The sequence below is a fragment of the Ixodes scapularis genome, unplaced genomic scaffold (genome assembly GCF_016920785.2).
Source record: "Ixodes scapularis isolate PalLabHiFi unplaced genomic scaffold, ASM1692078v2 ptg000320l_1___fragment_1__unscaffolded, whole genome shotgun sequence".
NCBI classification, from domain to species: domain Eukaryota; kingdom Metazoa; phylum Arthropoda; class Arachnida; order Ixodida; family Ixodidae; genus Ixodes; species Ixodes scapularis.
In genome coordinates this window covers 1,298,453-1,315,761 of record NW_024609961.1, presented here as the reverse complement: position 1 = coordinate 1,315,761, position 17,309 = coordinate 1,298,453, and the positions used below count along the sequence as shown (strand labels likewise).

The window sequence follows — 17,309 nt, the reverse complement described above, 5'->3', positions numbered from 1 at the left end:
CTCTCGATGTGGTTCTTCTGCGCATGAACCTTGTAAGTGTCCATTCCTTAAAGCGAAGTGCTTCAAGTGCGGAAAAGAAGGACACATCAAGAGAAGGTGCACAGGAGAACAGACCAGGGGTAAGCCAAAGAGCTGGCCTAATGTGGGTCCCGGAGACGTGTGCGTTGTGCGTTGTAACGTAGTCGCGGGGGTGCCACCGGTTACGACTACGTTGGAAATAGCAGGTCACGAGGTAGAGTTGGAGGTTGATACGGGCTCTGCAGTTACCCTTATGCCAGAAGAGGCGTATCGAAAGATTCTACCTCGAGGAGTGCTAAAACGGTGTGAGCTCAGCTTGCGTACGTACACCGGGGAAAAAGTTAACGTTGTCGGTGTATCCGACGTCGAGGTAGCTAGCGGTCATGGGAAACATGTGCTGCCTTTAGTGGTGGTAAGAAACGGCAATGTGCGGCTACCAACGCTGCTTGGTAGAAACTGGCTGCAGCAAGTAAAGCTGGACTGGAGGTCAGTTTTCGCAGTTACAGCAGAAGAGAAATCTCTTGAAACATTGAAAGTGTTGTTTCCGTCGGTGTTTAAGAAAGAATCCGGAGCAATAACAGGATTCACGGCAAGCCTTGTTTTCAAGGATAATGCTCAGCCAGTGTTCCGCAAGCATCGTACCGTCCCCTTTGCGTTTAGGGACGCTGTTGATTGCGAGTTGAGGCGAATGATTGACGATGGTATCTTGTCTCCTGTGAAGACGAGTGACTGGGCAACTCCGCTAGTCATTGTTCCGAAGCCCGGCGGAAAGATTCGTATCTGTGGCGATTACAGTGTCTCAGTAAATCCGAACTTGCGTACGGAACACTACCCCTTGCCAATGGTGGACGAGTTGTTCGCAACGTTCACGGAGTGCCGCGTGTTCACGGTTCTTGACCTGCGTGCTGCGTATTTGCAACTGAAACTTGATAGCAACGCAAGGAAAGCGCTGACAGTAAACACTCACCTCGGTCTTTTCGAGTTTTCGCGATTGCCGTACGGCGTGTCGAGCGCTCCAGCTATTTTTCAGGCTACCATGGATAAGATTTTGCTTGGGTTGCCGAAGGTTGCATGTTACATTGACGATCTGTTGATTGGAGGCAGGAACCATGATGAATGTTTCGACAATGTGAAACGCATGTTAGAACGACTTGCCAAGCATTGTGTGAGCTTGAACCTGGAAAAGAGCAAGTTTTTTGTGGGCGAAGTGAAGTACCTTGGGTATATGCTTGACAAACACGGGCTCCGGCCTTGCCCCGACAAGGTGGAAGCGGTCAAAAGCGCTCCGCCTCCTACAAATGTACATGAGCTCCGCAGTTTTCTAGGAATGTTAAACTTCTACGCCAAGTTTCTGCCAGACTTGGCAGCATTGCTGCGGCCTCTGTACGACTTGCTAGAAAAAGGGGCTGAATGGTTGTGGTCAAAAGAATGTGATGAGTGTGTGAGGAAAGCTAAAGAGCTTCTATGTAGTGCTGATGTGTTGACCTTGTACTGTCCAAGTAAGCCTGTTAGGTTGACCTGCGACGCTTCTAATTATGGTGTAGGGGCAGTTTTGGCTCATGAAATGAGCAAGGGAGTTTACAGACCGTTTGAGTACGCTTCAAGGACATTGACGACGGCCGAACAAAACCACTCGCAAGTAGAAAAGGAAGCGCTTGCCATCGTATTCGCTGTCAAGAAGTTTCATAAGTACCTTTTCGGTAGAAGATTCACATTGGTCACTGACCACTACCCTCTCACCACACTTTTGAAGCAAGGGCAGAAGTCAACCGGCGTGGCAGCTGCACGTATTCAGAGATGGCGACTTCTGTTAGCTGAGTACGACTTTGTGATCGTTTTCGCGAAGGGTACCAGCATTAGTCACGCCGACGCCCTTTCAAGGCTCCCCCTTCCCGCGAAAACAGAAGACTGTGACCAGGTTAACTACTTTTCGCCGCTCGATCATGTTCCGATCACAAGCTGGACAGTGCAGGAGGAGACTAAAAACGATACCCTACTACCTCGGATCATCGAACTCACGAAACGAGGATGGCCTAAGAAAGTAGACGATCCGGACTTAATTCCCTTTTTCCAGAGGAGAGAAGCGTTGTCTACCGACCAGGAATGCTTGGTATGGGGCACGAGAGTGGTCATCCCAAAAGCATTGCATGACGTCATCATCCGTCTTCTACACGAAGGGCACCCAGGAGCATCTAAAATGAAGATGCTGGCGAGACAGCATGTCTGGTGGAATGGATTAGACGCTGCCATTGAGAATCTGGTGCGAACGTGCGACGTCTGTCAAGCAACGCAGAACAACTCCCCCCGTGCTCCGGTCCAACATTGGCCGTTGGCTACTAGGATCTTCGAACGCGTGCACTTAGATTTCACACAGAAAGATCAATCCAACATACTGATCCTAGTTGATGACCACTCAAAATGGCTGGAAGCCATTCTAATGTCGTCTACGACCTCTTGGCACACCATCGAAAAGCTGCAGATGATATTCTCGCAATTCGGGTTGCCAGAGGAAGTGGTCACAGATAATGGACCACAGCTGGTGTCTGAAGTGTTCAGATCCTTCATGCGTGAAAATGGAATCTTGCACACGACAACTCCTCCTTACCACCCGGCATCCAATGGACTTGCCGAACGCGCAGTTCAGACGGTGAAGAAGTCCCTTCTGAAGCAGGTGCTGGAGGACAGGGAGCGGGGTGGAAAAAGGAGCATGCAGCTGAAGCTGTCAAACTTTTTGTTCCAGTACAGAACAACTCCCCACGTGGTAACTGGGAAGACGCCGGCAGAGCTCTTTCTTGGGCGCTTGCCACGGACACGTCTTGCCTTGTTGAAACCCGGTTCTGCTTCTTTTCGGCGAGAAAAACAAAATGAAGCCAAGAAGACCGTTGACACCCAACAGGCAGGGCCGAGGGAGTTCAATGTCGGACACAATGTGTGGGTGCGAAACGTGAGAGGGGAGGAAACGGGATGGGCAAGAGGAAAGGTGACGAAGAAAATTAGTGCTCTTCCATACTTGGTGCGAGTCTTTAGTAGGATTAGTTTTGTACACCGTGATCACCTGATGCCAAGATCCCAAAATGGATTTGATACTGAACGGAGCTCGCCGGTGGACCACGGTGAGCCGGCAGCATCCACGGATTCAGATGACTCGGACTCGGAGCCTGAGAACCACTTCAATAGTTATGACGATGACGAACCTGGTGTGCCCGCTCCTTCTGTAAGGCACAGCACGCGAATAAGTAGGCAACCCGACAGGCTTACTTATTACCTGGTTGGTAGACCAAGTTGAAGTGTTGCTGTTGTACTGTGTAACGTGTGTTTTGGATTAGTGTGGGGAAATGCAGTAAGTGAATGATTTACCTCCGCTAGGAGGGCGTCGCGTGTTTTGGTCTTCTTCTTTGTCTCACAAATAAAAGCCCCGTGGCAGTTGGAACGCGGGTGCGATCGAAGCCGGGTGTCTGTTGTCTGGATCTCGGTCGACGACCACCGAGGCGAAGTTATAACAGTTGAGACGTTGTCCTGCCTATTTTCTGTCCCTTCTACGTTTTGATGTTTCTTCTCTACCCCAGTCTCAGGTTAATTCAACATGGTTAATATTTATTTTTTAACTTTAACGGATGACTTAGTGAAAGCCTGCCAGTGAAGTCGCGGGTTAGCCGGAGCAGTGGCATACCCAGGAAAGGGGGGGGGGGGGGGGGGTTACTTATGGGGTTCGCCCTTCTCCCTACCCCCCTCCCCCCCCCTTCGAAATCTGGCCGACCCTTAATGTGCACATGCATTATGATTTCCCCTCGTCCTCTCCGCACCCCAAGTCATGGATATCCCAGCCACCTCAGACCTCCACCCCCTATTCTAACTTTTCTACTACTTTCTGTAAAAAAAAAAAAAAAATGGTAGTAGTAGAGATTATTAGTGAAAAAGATTCAGCTAAAGCTCCTAAAAGTTGTAATTTTAATGGGCAAAACAGGCATATTGGTAAAATAGATAAAAAAGAGACAGCAACGCAGGTATTGGTTTAATTAGTAGAATACTTGAACTTCAACCCAATAGTAGAATGTAGCACAAAAATTTATCGAGTCATAAACTACACGGAATCAAAAGGTCTTCTCGTCTGTCGCCTTGGGTAAACATGCCCGCGTGGAAGGTGCACTTTGCAGCGCTGTAATGTTGAAGGAAACAAAATAGGGAATTGTAGTAGACCGTTTTTCTCCTCCGCTACGGTATCCCTAAAGCCCCTCGATATGTTTGCGTTTGTCGTGCAAGTAGCGTCAAATGCGCGAGTGCACGAGACCCGCGTCTCGAGCGGCCCTTGGAAGCGAATGGCGGCACAGTACTGAAATGAGCGGCCCTAGGAAGCGAATGGCGGCGGAGCACCCGCTCGTAGCACGTGTCTTGCGCGGTTCCACAACAATGGTTGGCGGTACTTGTAAAAAACCGCCTTTATCAAGGGGCTTTAGGTATCCCTGAAGAAAACCCCGCAGCTGCGCATGCGCGCCGCCAACCTTATCTGCATAGTTCAAGGTCTTGTTGCGGATTACGGAGCGCTATCCGGGTGCTTAGCGGGCTGCGGAAACGGTCTACTACGATTCCCCAATAAGGTAGCATGTTATAGAGCGCAGCTAGGCGCCCGTTTCCGGCTTGAGCGGCGTCGGAGTAACCGCGCGTTGCATTATGGGACGTTCCCATAATGACGTCACATGTGACGTCACGAGGGTTACGAGTGATGTCACCCTCGTGACGTCACACGGCGCCTAAATTTAGCGGGAATATTTACCGGCTAATTTTGGTGGGGAAATTTTCCCGCTAAATTTAGCTGAAAAAATTCCCCGCTAAATTTACAGAAAACTTTTCCCGCTAAATTTACCGAAAAAATGTCCCCGCTAAATTTAGCGTAAAATTTTCGAGCTAAATTTAGCGGAAAAAATTCCACGCTAAGTTTAGCGGAAAAATTTCCCCGCTAAATTTAATGGAAAAAATTCCCCGCTAATTTTTGCGGAAATTTTCCCAGCTAAATTTAGTGAAAAGTTTCCCCGCTAAATGTAGTTGAAAAAGTTTCCCCGCTGAATTTAGATGAAAAAATTCCCCGCTAAATTTAGCTGAATAAATATCAAAATCCATATCAAAATCCGCGCATCTTCGCATGAACTTTCAAAAATGACGCGATTTTAAACCGAATTTGAACGCCAGCCGGATGTTAGGTACAGCCCACTCGGCGGAGCAGACGACGCGCGGGGTGATCGAGAGGGGGAGGACATTTTTTCTTTCTCCACTCTTCCTAGAGTGTTACAGTGTCGAAAGCCACGGGAACTGCAACTCGCTGTTATCGACAGACATCATGTTTACGCAGATACTCACGGTATTTAGGCCCCCCCCCCTCCCCCCTTTTTTTTTGACCCTTGGCGCACGCTTGCAAAATGAAAACTCAACGTTTGTCTGTATGATGAGTACAGTGTTTAACTTCTTCAGTTCGCGAGCTCAGCAACGAAGCCACGCTTTGACAACTGAGTGAATGCTACATCCGCGCAGTGCCGGGAAGTGCTTTAAGTACACTGTACTTAAAGTACTACACCAAGGAGGTTTAAAATACTTTCACTTTAGTTGAAGTGCATTCTCTGAGTATGTACTTATACTTTGCACAAAGTTTTTTTTTTTTTTTTTTTTTTTTGTGGTACTTTTTGAGGAATGTTGAACTCCCGACTTGAAAGTACATTCCCCAAATTTGATCTTGGCAAAATTTTACCACGAAATTATGTTTTGTCAACTCTGAAGCCACTCGACTTTAACCAATATTAGCCGCCATTTTCGTAAATAACTGATGCACCCCCGATTACCCTTGGGGCAATGCATACCAGTTAAAAAAAAAAAAAAAAAAAAACACTGCGTAGGGGAATGAAAAGGCATCATGAAACAAGATTGTGTTAAAGAGTACTTGGGCTTTACTTGAAAGTACATTGTATTTATAGTACTTCACTTGAAGTACATTGCGCCCGGTGTACTTACTACTTTACTTGAAGTACACCCTCTAATTTACTTTGTACACTAGTTTCAAGTGCTTTTTAGATGTGCTTTACCCAATACTGCATCCGCGCCTCCACCAGGGTCCAGCTATACTGTTTGTCTTTCGGGACAAATAAAATACCGGCAGGGCACCGCGAGCATTTTGCGGTGGAAGAGTGTCACAAAAGTCACCGCAGAGACCTTGCCATGAATAAAAGAACCATAACTTGAAAATTTGCCCAGCCATCTTCATGCAGGAGGGTCTCACCTGTTGTTTTACATATCGCCATCGCGCTAGGCGCGCATGGTACCTCGCCTGGCTAAACACATCATTATTTGTTTTAGAGCATACAAACATTACGCCGAGGCGGCGCTGATGACATCTAGGAGGGCATCGCCACTTCGCGGAGCGCGACAGAGTTAGCGCAAATACGCTCACACAGCTGGGGAGCGAGTTTGATAAAACAATCTCCTTGGATGCAACGGCCGGAGAAGACTTCGCGCGCACGTCGGGTCTCGAAGGCCATGGTTGAACACTAGGCCGTTCAACACGAACAACGTTACGGTCCCGCGAGCCTGTGGAACACGCAACGAAGTAGTTGGAGATGGACCTACCATGTCACGCAGCATAATTTCATCCCTGGTTGATACGACCGCGGGCATCGTTGTCCGACCCCAGCAGAGTGAAACGCGCTCGCATGAAAACATCTAGGCTATTTGTATGCATGGACTTCGAGACTGAACTAGGAGCCACGCTTGCGGCGATCTTGGCACCTGCCGTTCTCCATGTTTTTCGACCGGTCGATGAGACCCGCAAACCGAAACAAACACATGGGGCAGCCGCTTCGAGCCCAACCCTATCCATTGCTTCGCTGTTAAGCCGCAGGTCCTTTGTTGAAAGTAATAACTGCTGTTTGTGTAGCACTTCCTTAAAAAAAAAGTATGAATAAACCTTCAAATATTTACAAATAACAACGTTTTTTTTTTTTTTGTGCTTCAGGAACAAAGACGAATGTTATCGACTACCAAAAACCTTAAGTGTAACACTATTATATCAATGTTTAGGTTAGAAATTTTTAGAGTAATGAAGAACACCGAAACTATAACTAATCAAACCATAAAAAATGGAAATTAAAAAACACATCATCAGAAAGCTACTGCTTCGTTGCTTCCGTTTCCGGTATATTCGCTTGCTGTGTTTAGCCGCGTTGTTTTGACGCTCACCGCGGTTTCACGCATTTTGTTCTTTTCTCGCGACATGACATTCGTTGTCTTGCATCCGATCCAGGTAATTTGCCTGTTCTGCGCACATTCGCCATGCTGAGACGCCTGTCACGTTTTAAAACCGCCGCGGCGTTCGTCACTGTCCGGCTAGTGTGCCATGCTTTGCACGCCGCTGCCATTGTGATGCACGCGGGCTCTTTTCATTTTTATATCACACCATATTTGCTTCGTTTTGCTGCTGCTGGTGCGCTTCCACGTCTGTTGTCACCTTTTCAGAAGAGGCCCCAGTGTCTGCTGAACGCCGCGTACCGAGCCAGATGGAGTGCACTGTGTGTACGGTGTTTCCACAACACAGCCCGGCACCACGAGGGCGTCGCCGGTGTGGACTTGATGGCCCTTGAATCCGGCGGGACCAAAACTCGTACCTCCCAGTCACAGAGGTGCACACTTGCGCTAATTCGTGGAATGTTTGTTGTTTTTGAGACCCTGTGGCACTTGCCCATAGAGAGAATAGACTCTTCAAAACTCGGTGCCGTCTAGTGCCAGTCTCGAGAGCTCCGATATTTCCGCTCTAACGACGGCAATTGGAGGACAACATCGCTTAATTTCACGCACCCTCGACTTCGTGAATCGGAGGCGTCGTACAAGGACAGACTTGGTAGAGAAGATTTCCCGGTCCCTACTTTATGCTTCAAAAGACATCCGCTTCTCCTGCTGTGGAGGAGTCTTGTGATGTCGCCCTTACCGTAATAAAGTAGAAAGTTGGGCTAGTTGGTTTTGGTTATACATAATGACAAATACACAGCGCAAAAGGACAAAAAGGGAAGAGACACACCGGATAGAACAGAGTTCTGACTCGCAACTAGATATTTTAATAGAAGAGAAAGAATAATATTTTGGTCACCATAAATCGCACGTGTAACCTGTGCCATGATATGTGGTCGCTATGGCACGCGCTGGGCCTTCATAGTCAGTTTCATGAACTCCAACTCTTTGTTGGACGAGACAGACGGTGTGCTGATGCAACTTGCTCCTCCACTGTGGATGTAAAAAGCTTCCAGAACCTCTCGGGTTGTTTTGTCCCGGTGTTTTCCCATAACTGTGGTGGCATCAAAAGATTGTTCACATAGACATTCTTTACAGTGAAGTGAAAAATTCCCACCCACCGTGACTCTGAGGGAGTAGTCGTGCTCACGGAGCCTGTCGTTTCGGCAGCGTTCTGTTTGTCCAATGTAGGACGCTGCCTAAACGACAGGCTCTGTGAGCACGACTACTCCCTCGGAGCCACGGTGGGTGGGAAATTTTCACCTCACTGTAAAGAGTGTCTATGTGAACCGTCTTTTGATGCCACCACAGTTATGGGAAAACACCGGGACAAAACAACCCGAGAGGTTCTGGAAGCTTTTTACATCCACAGTGGAGGAGCAAGTTGCATCAGCACACCATCTGTCTCGTTGCCCAACAAAGAGTTGGAGTTCATGAAACTGACTATGAAGGCCCAGCGCGTGCCATAGCGACGACATATCATGGCACAGGTTACACGTGCGATTTATGGTGACCAAAATATTAATCTTTCTCTTCTAATAAAATATCTACAGTCGGTTGCAACCTAAGAATGAAGGGCGAGGGTAAGACGGGCCGGGGAGGAGGAAGCTGACGGAACGCTGGAGAAGAGAGGGGGAAACCTCCTTCTCTCTTTAGCGCTCCGTCTGCTTCCTCCTCTCCGGCCTGTCTTACCCTCGCCCTTCGTTCTTAGGTTGCAACCGACTATAGTTGCGAGTCAGAACTCTGTTCTATCCGATGTGTCTCTTCCCTTTTTGTCCTTTTGCGCTGTGTGTTTGTCATTATGTCGCCCTTACTGCTTTGGCACAGGACAGAGGGTAAATTTACAAAGGATATTATTGTTTAGGTCATCTGCTATCATTTGTTTATTCTGAAGATTGTAAGCTTTTGTTAATCATTGAGATCAGAAAGGCTTAAGATGTTCCTCATTGTTACAGAGAGTGCAACGTCAGAGGGTTGAGTATTTTTGTATGAAATTGAGGGCAAAAAATAAGCCATATTGGTCGCAAAGGCGAAGGTTCGGGAGCTGAAACTAGGTCGCCGTGGCCGATTGTAGCCGACATGATCTAGCTTGGTTGCTTGATGTAATCATCATGATTGTTTGTGCCACAACTGACTGTGCAAGTTCGTGCCAGAAAACTCTCAAACAGAAAATTCTGAAAAGATAAATGCTGTACGCTCGACGTTGTGCAGCTCGACTGGAAATGGCTGTATGGACAGCGCAAAACTTCTTGGTTCTCGTATAAAATGAATTGTCAAAACGGATTGGTGACCCCGCAGGGGGCGCCTGCGCCTTTGGTGCTAGGTGCTTGGTGAGTAGCGCCACCACGGACCCCAGCCACGTGGGCCACCATACCCGCACGCAGGGGGCACCTGCCTTGGTAGGTGCTTGGTGAGTGGCGCCACCGCGAACCCCGAGCTATGTGGGTTTACCCACTGTTACGATGCGATGTTATCGCTTATCGCTGTCGCGGCCGCAGCAGAACTGCTGAGTCAGGGGGGCGTACCTCTGGTGCTTGCTGCCGATATAAGCGGCATCGCCGGCAAGCTTTGCGCTCTTTTGGTTCCGGCTGCCGAACAATAAACGCTGCCAAATAAACGTCGGTCTCCGGATTCGTCGATTCTCCCGGAGAAACGTAACAGGTGGTGGCAGCGGTGGGATGGATCGACGACGCCGGGTTCCATCGGTGCTGTCGGTGAGTGCCTGAGGCTTCCTTTCCGTTCACCGAGCAGCTTAAGTGTTTAAGGCAGTTAGTTCTGTGGTGTCGCCAAACGGTTGATACGGGCGCTGGGCAAAAGTAGCCAAACTTTTTTGGAAATTTCTGAACATGGATCCGATAAATCTCGCGGCGATTGTGAAGCCCGATTTAATGCTCTTAGCGGAAGAGCTGGGTGTTAAAGTGGTCAAGGCCATGAGAAAGCCCGAGATTATCAAGGCCATTGAAGATTGTGGCGCGGGCGCCGACGAAATTTCCGAGTGTTGGAGCGAGGTGCAGAAGAGACGAAGGGAAGCGGAACTTCGCGCCGCCCAACGTGCCGCTCAAGAGGAGCTTCACGCGGCTCAAGAGGGCTTCGCGTTGCTCGAGAAAAACTTGAGCTAGAAATGCTTCAACGTAACTTTGACGCTGGTGAGGCCATTGTGGTAAATAACAGCTCGAAAAAGTTTGACATGCGAGCCCTTTTGCAACCTTTTCGCGTCGGCGGAGACATGGGTCTCTATTTAGTAAATTTCGAACGGGTTTGCGTTAAGATGGGTCTTGTAGAGTCGAGCTGGCCTCAAAGGCTCTCGAGTTTACTGCCAGCGGAGGTGGCCGACGTTTTGGCCCGACTAGATCCTACAGCAGCCGATGACTACGCGTCCGTAAAGTCTTGCCTGCTTAGGAAGTTCAGGTTGTCGCCTGAAGCTTTTCGACAGAAATTTCGAGAGACAAGAAAAGGACCGGACGAAAGTTATGCGGAGTTCGCTTATAAGCTTAAAGGCTTTCTGGAAAGTTGGCTCCGTGGTGTCAACTCTTACGAGGATCGTGAAAAGGTGCTGGAGCAGATAGCACTAGAGCAGTTTCTCTCCTGTATTCCGACAGGTCTAAAGGAGTGGATTCAGGATAGACCGGAAGTAGAAACGGTGCAAAAAGCTGCAGATTACGCGGATGAGTACTGCTCTAGGCACGGGAAGAAAGTTGTTGAAGAAAACCGTAGCTCAAACCGTTTCTACGAACGATGTGGACCTCGCACGTTCGTGAAGAAAGGCGCCGAAAAGGGCAAAAAGAGAGAAGTACCGACAAAGGGAGTGTCTGATTCAGACGAAAAGAAACGTAAAATGAAGGCGTTCGAAGAGCGTAAACCAATAGTGTGCTACAGGTGTAAACAGCCTGGTCATGTCGCTTCTGGTTGCCGCGTCCCTAAAGTTGCTCCCGTTAACTTGTGTCTGGGAGAAGTGGAGGACCTACTCGGGCCGTATCTGTACGACATGAAAGTAAATGGTAAATTCTGCAAAGGTTTACGAGATACCGGCGCCACGTATGATCTGGTACACTCTTCGCTAGTGGAGCAAGAACATTTTACAGGCGACTGTGTGTGGATCCGTCAGGCCTTGGAAAATCGGGCAGTTAGTCTGCCCGTAGCTAAGGTAAAACTAAACGGACCTTTCGGAGTAGTGGAAACGGAAGCAGCTGTTTCTGACGGAGTGCTTCCAAACTGTCCGTACATACTGTCAAACAGAACTGCAAGGCAATTGAGCGAGTCGGGTATACCGCTTGACATGAATCCTCTTCTAGTCGTCACGCGCTCAATGACAACTAGTGCAGTGCCGGAAACACTTCAGACGGAAGCGAGCGCGACGACTGGTAAAACCAGCAGCGGGCCCGATGAAGAGCCGAACGAAGGAGCTGACATGACCACGCTGGTTTCGCCGGAGAGCAGCAATTTTCGTGCGCTAGCCGGTGTAGATAAGCTTACGCTTATCGCCGAACAGTCATCCGACCCGAGTCTTTCAAAGTGTCGTGATAGCGTGGGAAAAGAAATCAAGCCGAACATCTCCTTCTTTATGAGCAACGGCATTCTTTACCGTAGTTTCAAGGACAGATCGGGGAACGAGGTAGATCAGATTGTCGTTCCATCCAAGTATAGAATTGCATTACTCGAGCTTGCTCACGGAGAAGGGTGGTCGGGACACCTAGGAATCAAAAAGACCAAGTGCAGGCTTTTGGCAGAATATTATTGGCCGGGCTGCTTTAAGGAGGCTGAGCAATTCGTCCGTTCTTGCGACACCTGCCAAAGAACAGGACGACCAAACGAGCGCCGAAAGGCGCCTCTCACACTAGTGCCCATAATCACGGAACCTTTCAAAAGGCTAGTGATAGACATCGTAGGACCCCTACCTACAACTAAGACGGGTTTTAAGTACCTTCTAACGATATTATGCCCAGCCAGCAAGTTCCCAGAAGCCGTTCCAATGAAAGAGCAGACATCGGTCGAAGTAGTAGATAACTTGCTCTCGGTCTTTTCTCGGATCGGGTTTCCTAGTGAAATTCAATGTGATCTGGGTAGCGTTTTTACCAGTGCTCTAACAACCAGCTTTTTCGAGAGGTGTGGCATTAAGATTGTTCACAGTTCTGCAAGCCACCCGCAAAGTAACAGCGTAGAGAGAGCGCACTCGGTAATGAAGCGCATTCTCAGGGCCCTTTGTCACGAACAGAAAAAAGAGTGGGACTTGGCATTGCCCGCTATGCTTTTCGCGTTGCGAACCGTTGCTCACGAGTCAACTGGTTTCACGCCAGCGGAACTGGTCTATGGACGCAATTTGCGTTCACCTTTGCGGTTGCTGCGCGAGGGCTGGGAGGGTGAAGCCGAGAACCCAACAGTGGTGGAGTATGTGCTTTCCTTACTAAACCGTCTCCACAAAACGCGTGAGCTAGTTGAGGCTAACCTGGGAAAAGCGCAGTCGCGAGGTAAAACCTACTATGACAAAAACAGCCGCCTCCGAACGTTTAAGGTGGGTGACCAAGTCCTACTTTTGACGTCTTCTAAGGCTCATAAGTTGGAATTGCAATGGGAAGGACCAGCAACGGTCCAGCAGAGGCTATCAGAGACAAATTACGTGGTAAAACTGCCCGGTCGCAGAAAAGAGGTCCGCATATACCATTGCAACCTCATGAAGCCGTACGTGGAAAGGGTGCAAGTAGTCAGCATTGCACTAAACCAACCAGAGGAAGTTTCTACACGAATTCCTGAGCTGGGAAAAACCGACGGGATCCTGACAATCGCCGAAGTCGTAGAGGCCGCAGTCGATAAGACGCTCACCCAAAACCAGTTTTCGTATCTTACGGCATTAATTGGCAAATACCAAAAATTGTTTTCAACTATTCCCGGAAGAACGAGTCTAGTCGAACATGACATCGAAGTGAGGACTCGGTCAAATATTCAGTGTAAGGCCTATCGCTTTTCCCCCCGCCAAGAAAAGCTATTAAAGGAGTCCGTAGATCAAATGCTAGAGCTAGGGTTGATTGAGCGGTGCGAGAGCGACTTCGTGTCTCCTATGATTCTGGTAGAGACTCCAGGAAAAGAACCTCGTCCCTGTGTGGACTACCGAGAGTTAAACGCGGTAACGGTAACAAAAGTCTACCCAATCCCTAATATCGAAACTTGCCTTGAGAAAGTAAGCAAAGCCAAGTTCATCTCAACCATCGACCTCGTTAGAGGTTACTGGCAAGTGCCACTTACCGCGAACGCCAGTAACCTTGCCGCCTTCATGACCCCGTTTGGTGTTTTTAAGCCGCTTGTCCTGAGCTTTGGACTGAAAAACGCACCCTATGCGTTTTCGAGACTGATGAATCTGGTACTGGTCGGAACCGAGTCTTTTGCGTTGCCGTACCTAGACGACGTCGCTATATTTTCGGACACGTGGAGAGAGCACGTTCAGCACCTAGAACAGGTGTTCTCGCGCCTGCAAGACGCAGGACTTACAGTCAAGGCGAAAAAGTGTAAGTTTGGCCGAGGCGAAGTATCGTATCTCGGACACGTAGTCGGTCAAGGAATGAGACGTCCACAAGAACTCAAGGTTCAGGCCATTAAAGAGTTTCCCTTGCCACAAACAAAAAAAGATTTGATGTCCTTTATCGGACTGGTGAATTACTATCACCAGTATATTCCCCAGTTCTCTGAAAAGGCGAGTCCCCTGACGGATGCGCTCAAGAAAACTGAGCCCACTAAGATCAAATGGGACGATCGCAAGATACATGCGTTTGAGGCTCTTAAGTTAGCCTTGGCGACTCAGCCCGTATTAGTCAGCCCTGACTACACAAGACCCTTCTTAGTGCAGTGCGACGCCAGCGAAAAAGGACTCGGCGTCGTTCTAAGCCAAGAAAATGAAGGGGAAGAGCACCCCGTTTTGTTTGCCAGCAGGAAGCTAACTTCAAGGGAGCAAGCCTACAGTACCATCGAAAAAGAATGCGCTTGTCTCGTATGGGCTGTAGAAAAGCTTCGCTGCTATCTCTATGGTTCGGAGTTTATTTTAATTACAGATCATAGACCGCTCACATGGCTTCAGCAGCTGTCCCCCAAAAACGGTCGCTTGTTACGCTGGAGCTTGACCCTCCAGGAATATTCTTTCTTGGTTCGACATAAAAAAGGAAAGCTTCATGCGAACGCAGATTGTCTGAGCTGAGCGCTCTAACCGGCGCACAGTGAGATTTTCTGTTTCTTTTGTCTCATCTGCACATTTGTAAATAGTTCCATTCAATTTCATTCATTAGCTGTCTATTCCCGAAAGATCGGGAACGATATTTTCAAAAAATTCTGGCTGCGTTTGGGGCATATTTTGTAAGCTATTTCTTTTGAATAATTCGTGCTCTCGGTGAGTGGAAAGGGCGTTTCGGGTGCCTCCGCAGTTTCTGTGGTGCTTGGTTGTTGTTGGCCCTTCTCATTCCCCTCAGAAGCACGACGGACCTCTGTTGTCATCCCGACGTCCTGGCACCGACGGCACGTGACAGCCGCTGCTACTCCTGGGCCGCTGGCGACTTTGGCTCATGGTCGCAAGGAACGCCATCACCGCTCCTTCCTGCTCCTCTCGGACTGCACAGTCGACGCTTCCGACCAGTCAAGGACACTGAAAACTGCAGTGACGGTGTTGGGCCGCGCGTCGACGCTTCCGGCCAGTTTCGCAGACGGTGTTGGGCCCTGCGTCTCCAGGACTTCCCGCCCTTCGGATCAGCGCAAGCTGAACCTGTATTCGCTGCGAAGGTTTCTTCGAGCAACGACTGTGAAGTTCTGCGCAAGCAGCACTAGGATTACGCCGTTCGTTTGTCTGTCGAACATTCCCAAGGACGTGCTTGAAACCTGGAGAGTGGGGGGAAAATTGTTTTATGCGGTTTCGCACTAAAAGGGGGAGGAGTTGTTACGATGCAATGTTATCGCTTATCGCTGTCGCGGCCGCAGCAGAACTGCTGAGTCAGGGGGGCGTACCTCTGGTGCTTGCTGCCGATATAAGCGGCATCGCCGGCAAGCTTTGCGCTCTTTTGGTTCCGGCTGCCGAACAATAAACGCTGCCAAATAAACGTCGGTCTCCGGATTCGTCGATTCTCCCGGAGAAACGTAACACCACCCACGCCTGGCTGTGCGTGGCTTAACCCGTGTCCGGGGAAAAGGGGACCCTGGTGGTTGAGCTGAGCCCGGGGTATGTTTGGACCCTTCGGGGCCCCCCGGGCGAGGCAATACACCGCTTCGACCTCTGCTTCTCGTAGACGGGTGTCCTGGCTTGGCCCGACCAGGATGATTCAGTCAGTCGCCTCTTCTACCCTCTTCTTCCTTCTTTCACTTTTCCTCCCACCTCTTTCTCTTTTCTTCTACACTCTCTTCCTTCCTTTTTCACCTTCTTAGGCGGCAAGGGCCAACCTTGAGTGGAAACAGGTCCTGTCCCTGCAACCACACTAGGGTATAGTGCCCGGGCAGCACTGGTAGTGTAATTGTGTCAGCCAAGCCTTTCTTGCTATGGCACATTACCTACCCCCTTGTTGGGCTCCGTGGTGGGCGGTGCACCCGGGCACTGAATGTTCCTCCCCATGTCATGGGTTCTCGTGCAAAAACCTTCCTCGATCGGCCCCCGAAAAGGGGCCGCACCGAAGTTCCAACCACAGTCAACACACCATCTACTCCTGCTAGGTTCCCAAAGTTCTTGGTTCTGCACTCTGAAACTGAAAAACCACTATCAAAGTTTTCTCCCTTCCTTGTAGCCAAGATACTTGAATCTACTGTCGGAAAGAAATTCAAGGCCAAGAAATTGCCCTCTGGCGACCTGCTTGTTGAAATCGAATCAAGCCAGCAGAGTGCTGCCCTTGTTGCTTTAAGTTCCATATCTGACCAGAAAATCACAGTTACACCTCACCGCACCCTAAACACCATCCAGGGGGTCATTTCTGAGGATGACCTCCTTGACTCCTTAGACAGTGAAATAGTTGAGGGACTTTCCGACCAAGGCGTTGTAGCGGCAAGGCGTATCTCCTTTCGCCGCGACGGCCAAGAACGGAAAACAAGGCACATAGTTCTTATTTTTGAATCCACTACATTGCCAGAGGCTGTGAAGGCTGGGTACCTTCACTGTATTGTCCGGCCCTACGTGCCAAATCCTCGCAGGTGTTTTAACTGCCAGAGATTTGGTCATGGATCCCAGAACTGCCGAGGCAAAGCCACTTGTGCGAAGTGCGGTCAGGCTAACCATCAAGCAGATACATGCTCTAACGACGCCAACTGTGTCAATTGCAACAGTCCCCATCCTGCGTATTCCCGCTCTTGTAAAACTTGGAAAGATGAAAAAGCTATTCTTACCTTGAAAGTGAAGGAAAATCTCTCTTATCCAGAGGCACGCCATCGCTTTGTGTTCTTGCAAAAGGGCGGCTTTGCAGAGGTGGTGCAGCGGGGGCCTGCACCACTGAAAGTGGCAGTGGCAACCCAGACGTCTTTTCCAGACAATGGGAAGCCACTGCAGTCCCCCACGCCCAAGCTGAAGATTCAGCTCCCTGGGCATGCACTTCCAGCAGGTCGGTCTCCCGACCATTCCAGCAAGAGTGCTAACTGCCCTGCACCTTCAGGGCAGCAGCCTCTTCGTTCTGGCGGAGAGTGTGCACAGGCTACCCCCCCTTCTCAGGATGGGCCGGCAGCTGCAGCTGTCGTGCCCGTCCGCACTCCGCGGTCCCCTTCCAGGGAAGGAAGTCGACGCTCTCGTCCGCACTCGTCGGAGAGAGCATCCTCTTCCAAGGAGCGGCATGTCTCTTCTGTCGCTCCTACATCGAAAAAGGGACAGGAACGGGTGGAGTCGGGCAGTGCCCTGCCCGACACACCTACTGCCTCTTCTGCTGGATAAGGTCGTGGCCGGGGCCTGCAGCCCCGCGCTCCGAGCCAACCCAGAGCTTTACCCAAAGCCCCGTCCCAAGAGGCGGAGGCAATGGATGACAGCAGTGAGGTGTCTGCGCCAGCGTCTGATCAAGACGACATGGACTGGCAGACAGCTAAATCTAAGC

At 49.7% G+C, this 17,309-nt stretch overlaps 1 protein-coding gene and 1 pseudogene across 1 annotated transcript; both read left to right on the top strand.

The window, feature by feature from the left end:
* Nucleotides 1-7,197: 7,197 nt before the first annotated feature.
* Nucleotides 7,198-17,309, top strand: part of LOC120842794 — a 133,808-nt pseudogene continuing 123,696 nt past the window's right edge.
* Nucleotides 9,942-15,344, top strand: LOC120842764. Its single transcript, XM_040213929.2, has one exon. The coding sequence runs from the start codon at nucleotides 10,403-10,405 to the stop codon at nucleotides 14,459-14,461; it is 4,059 nt and encodes a 1,352-aa protein (XP_040069863.1). The 5' UTR covers nucleotides 9,942-10,402; the 3' UTR covers nucleotides 14,462-15,344.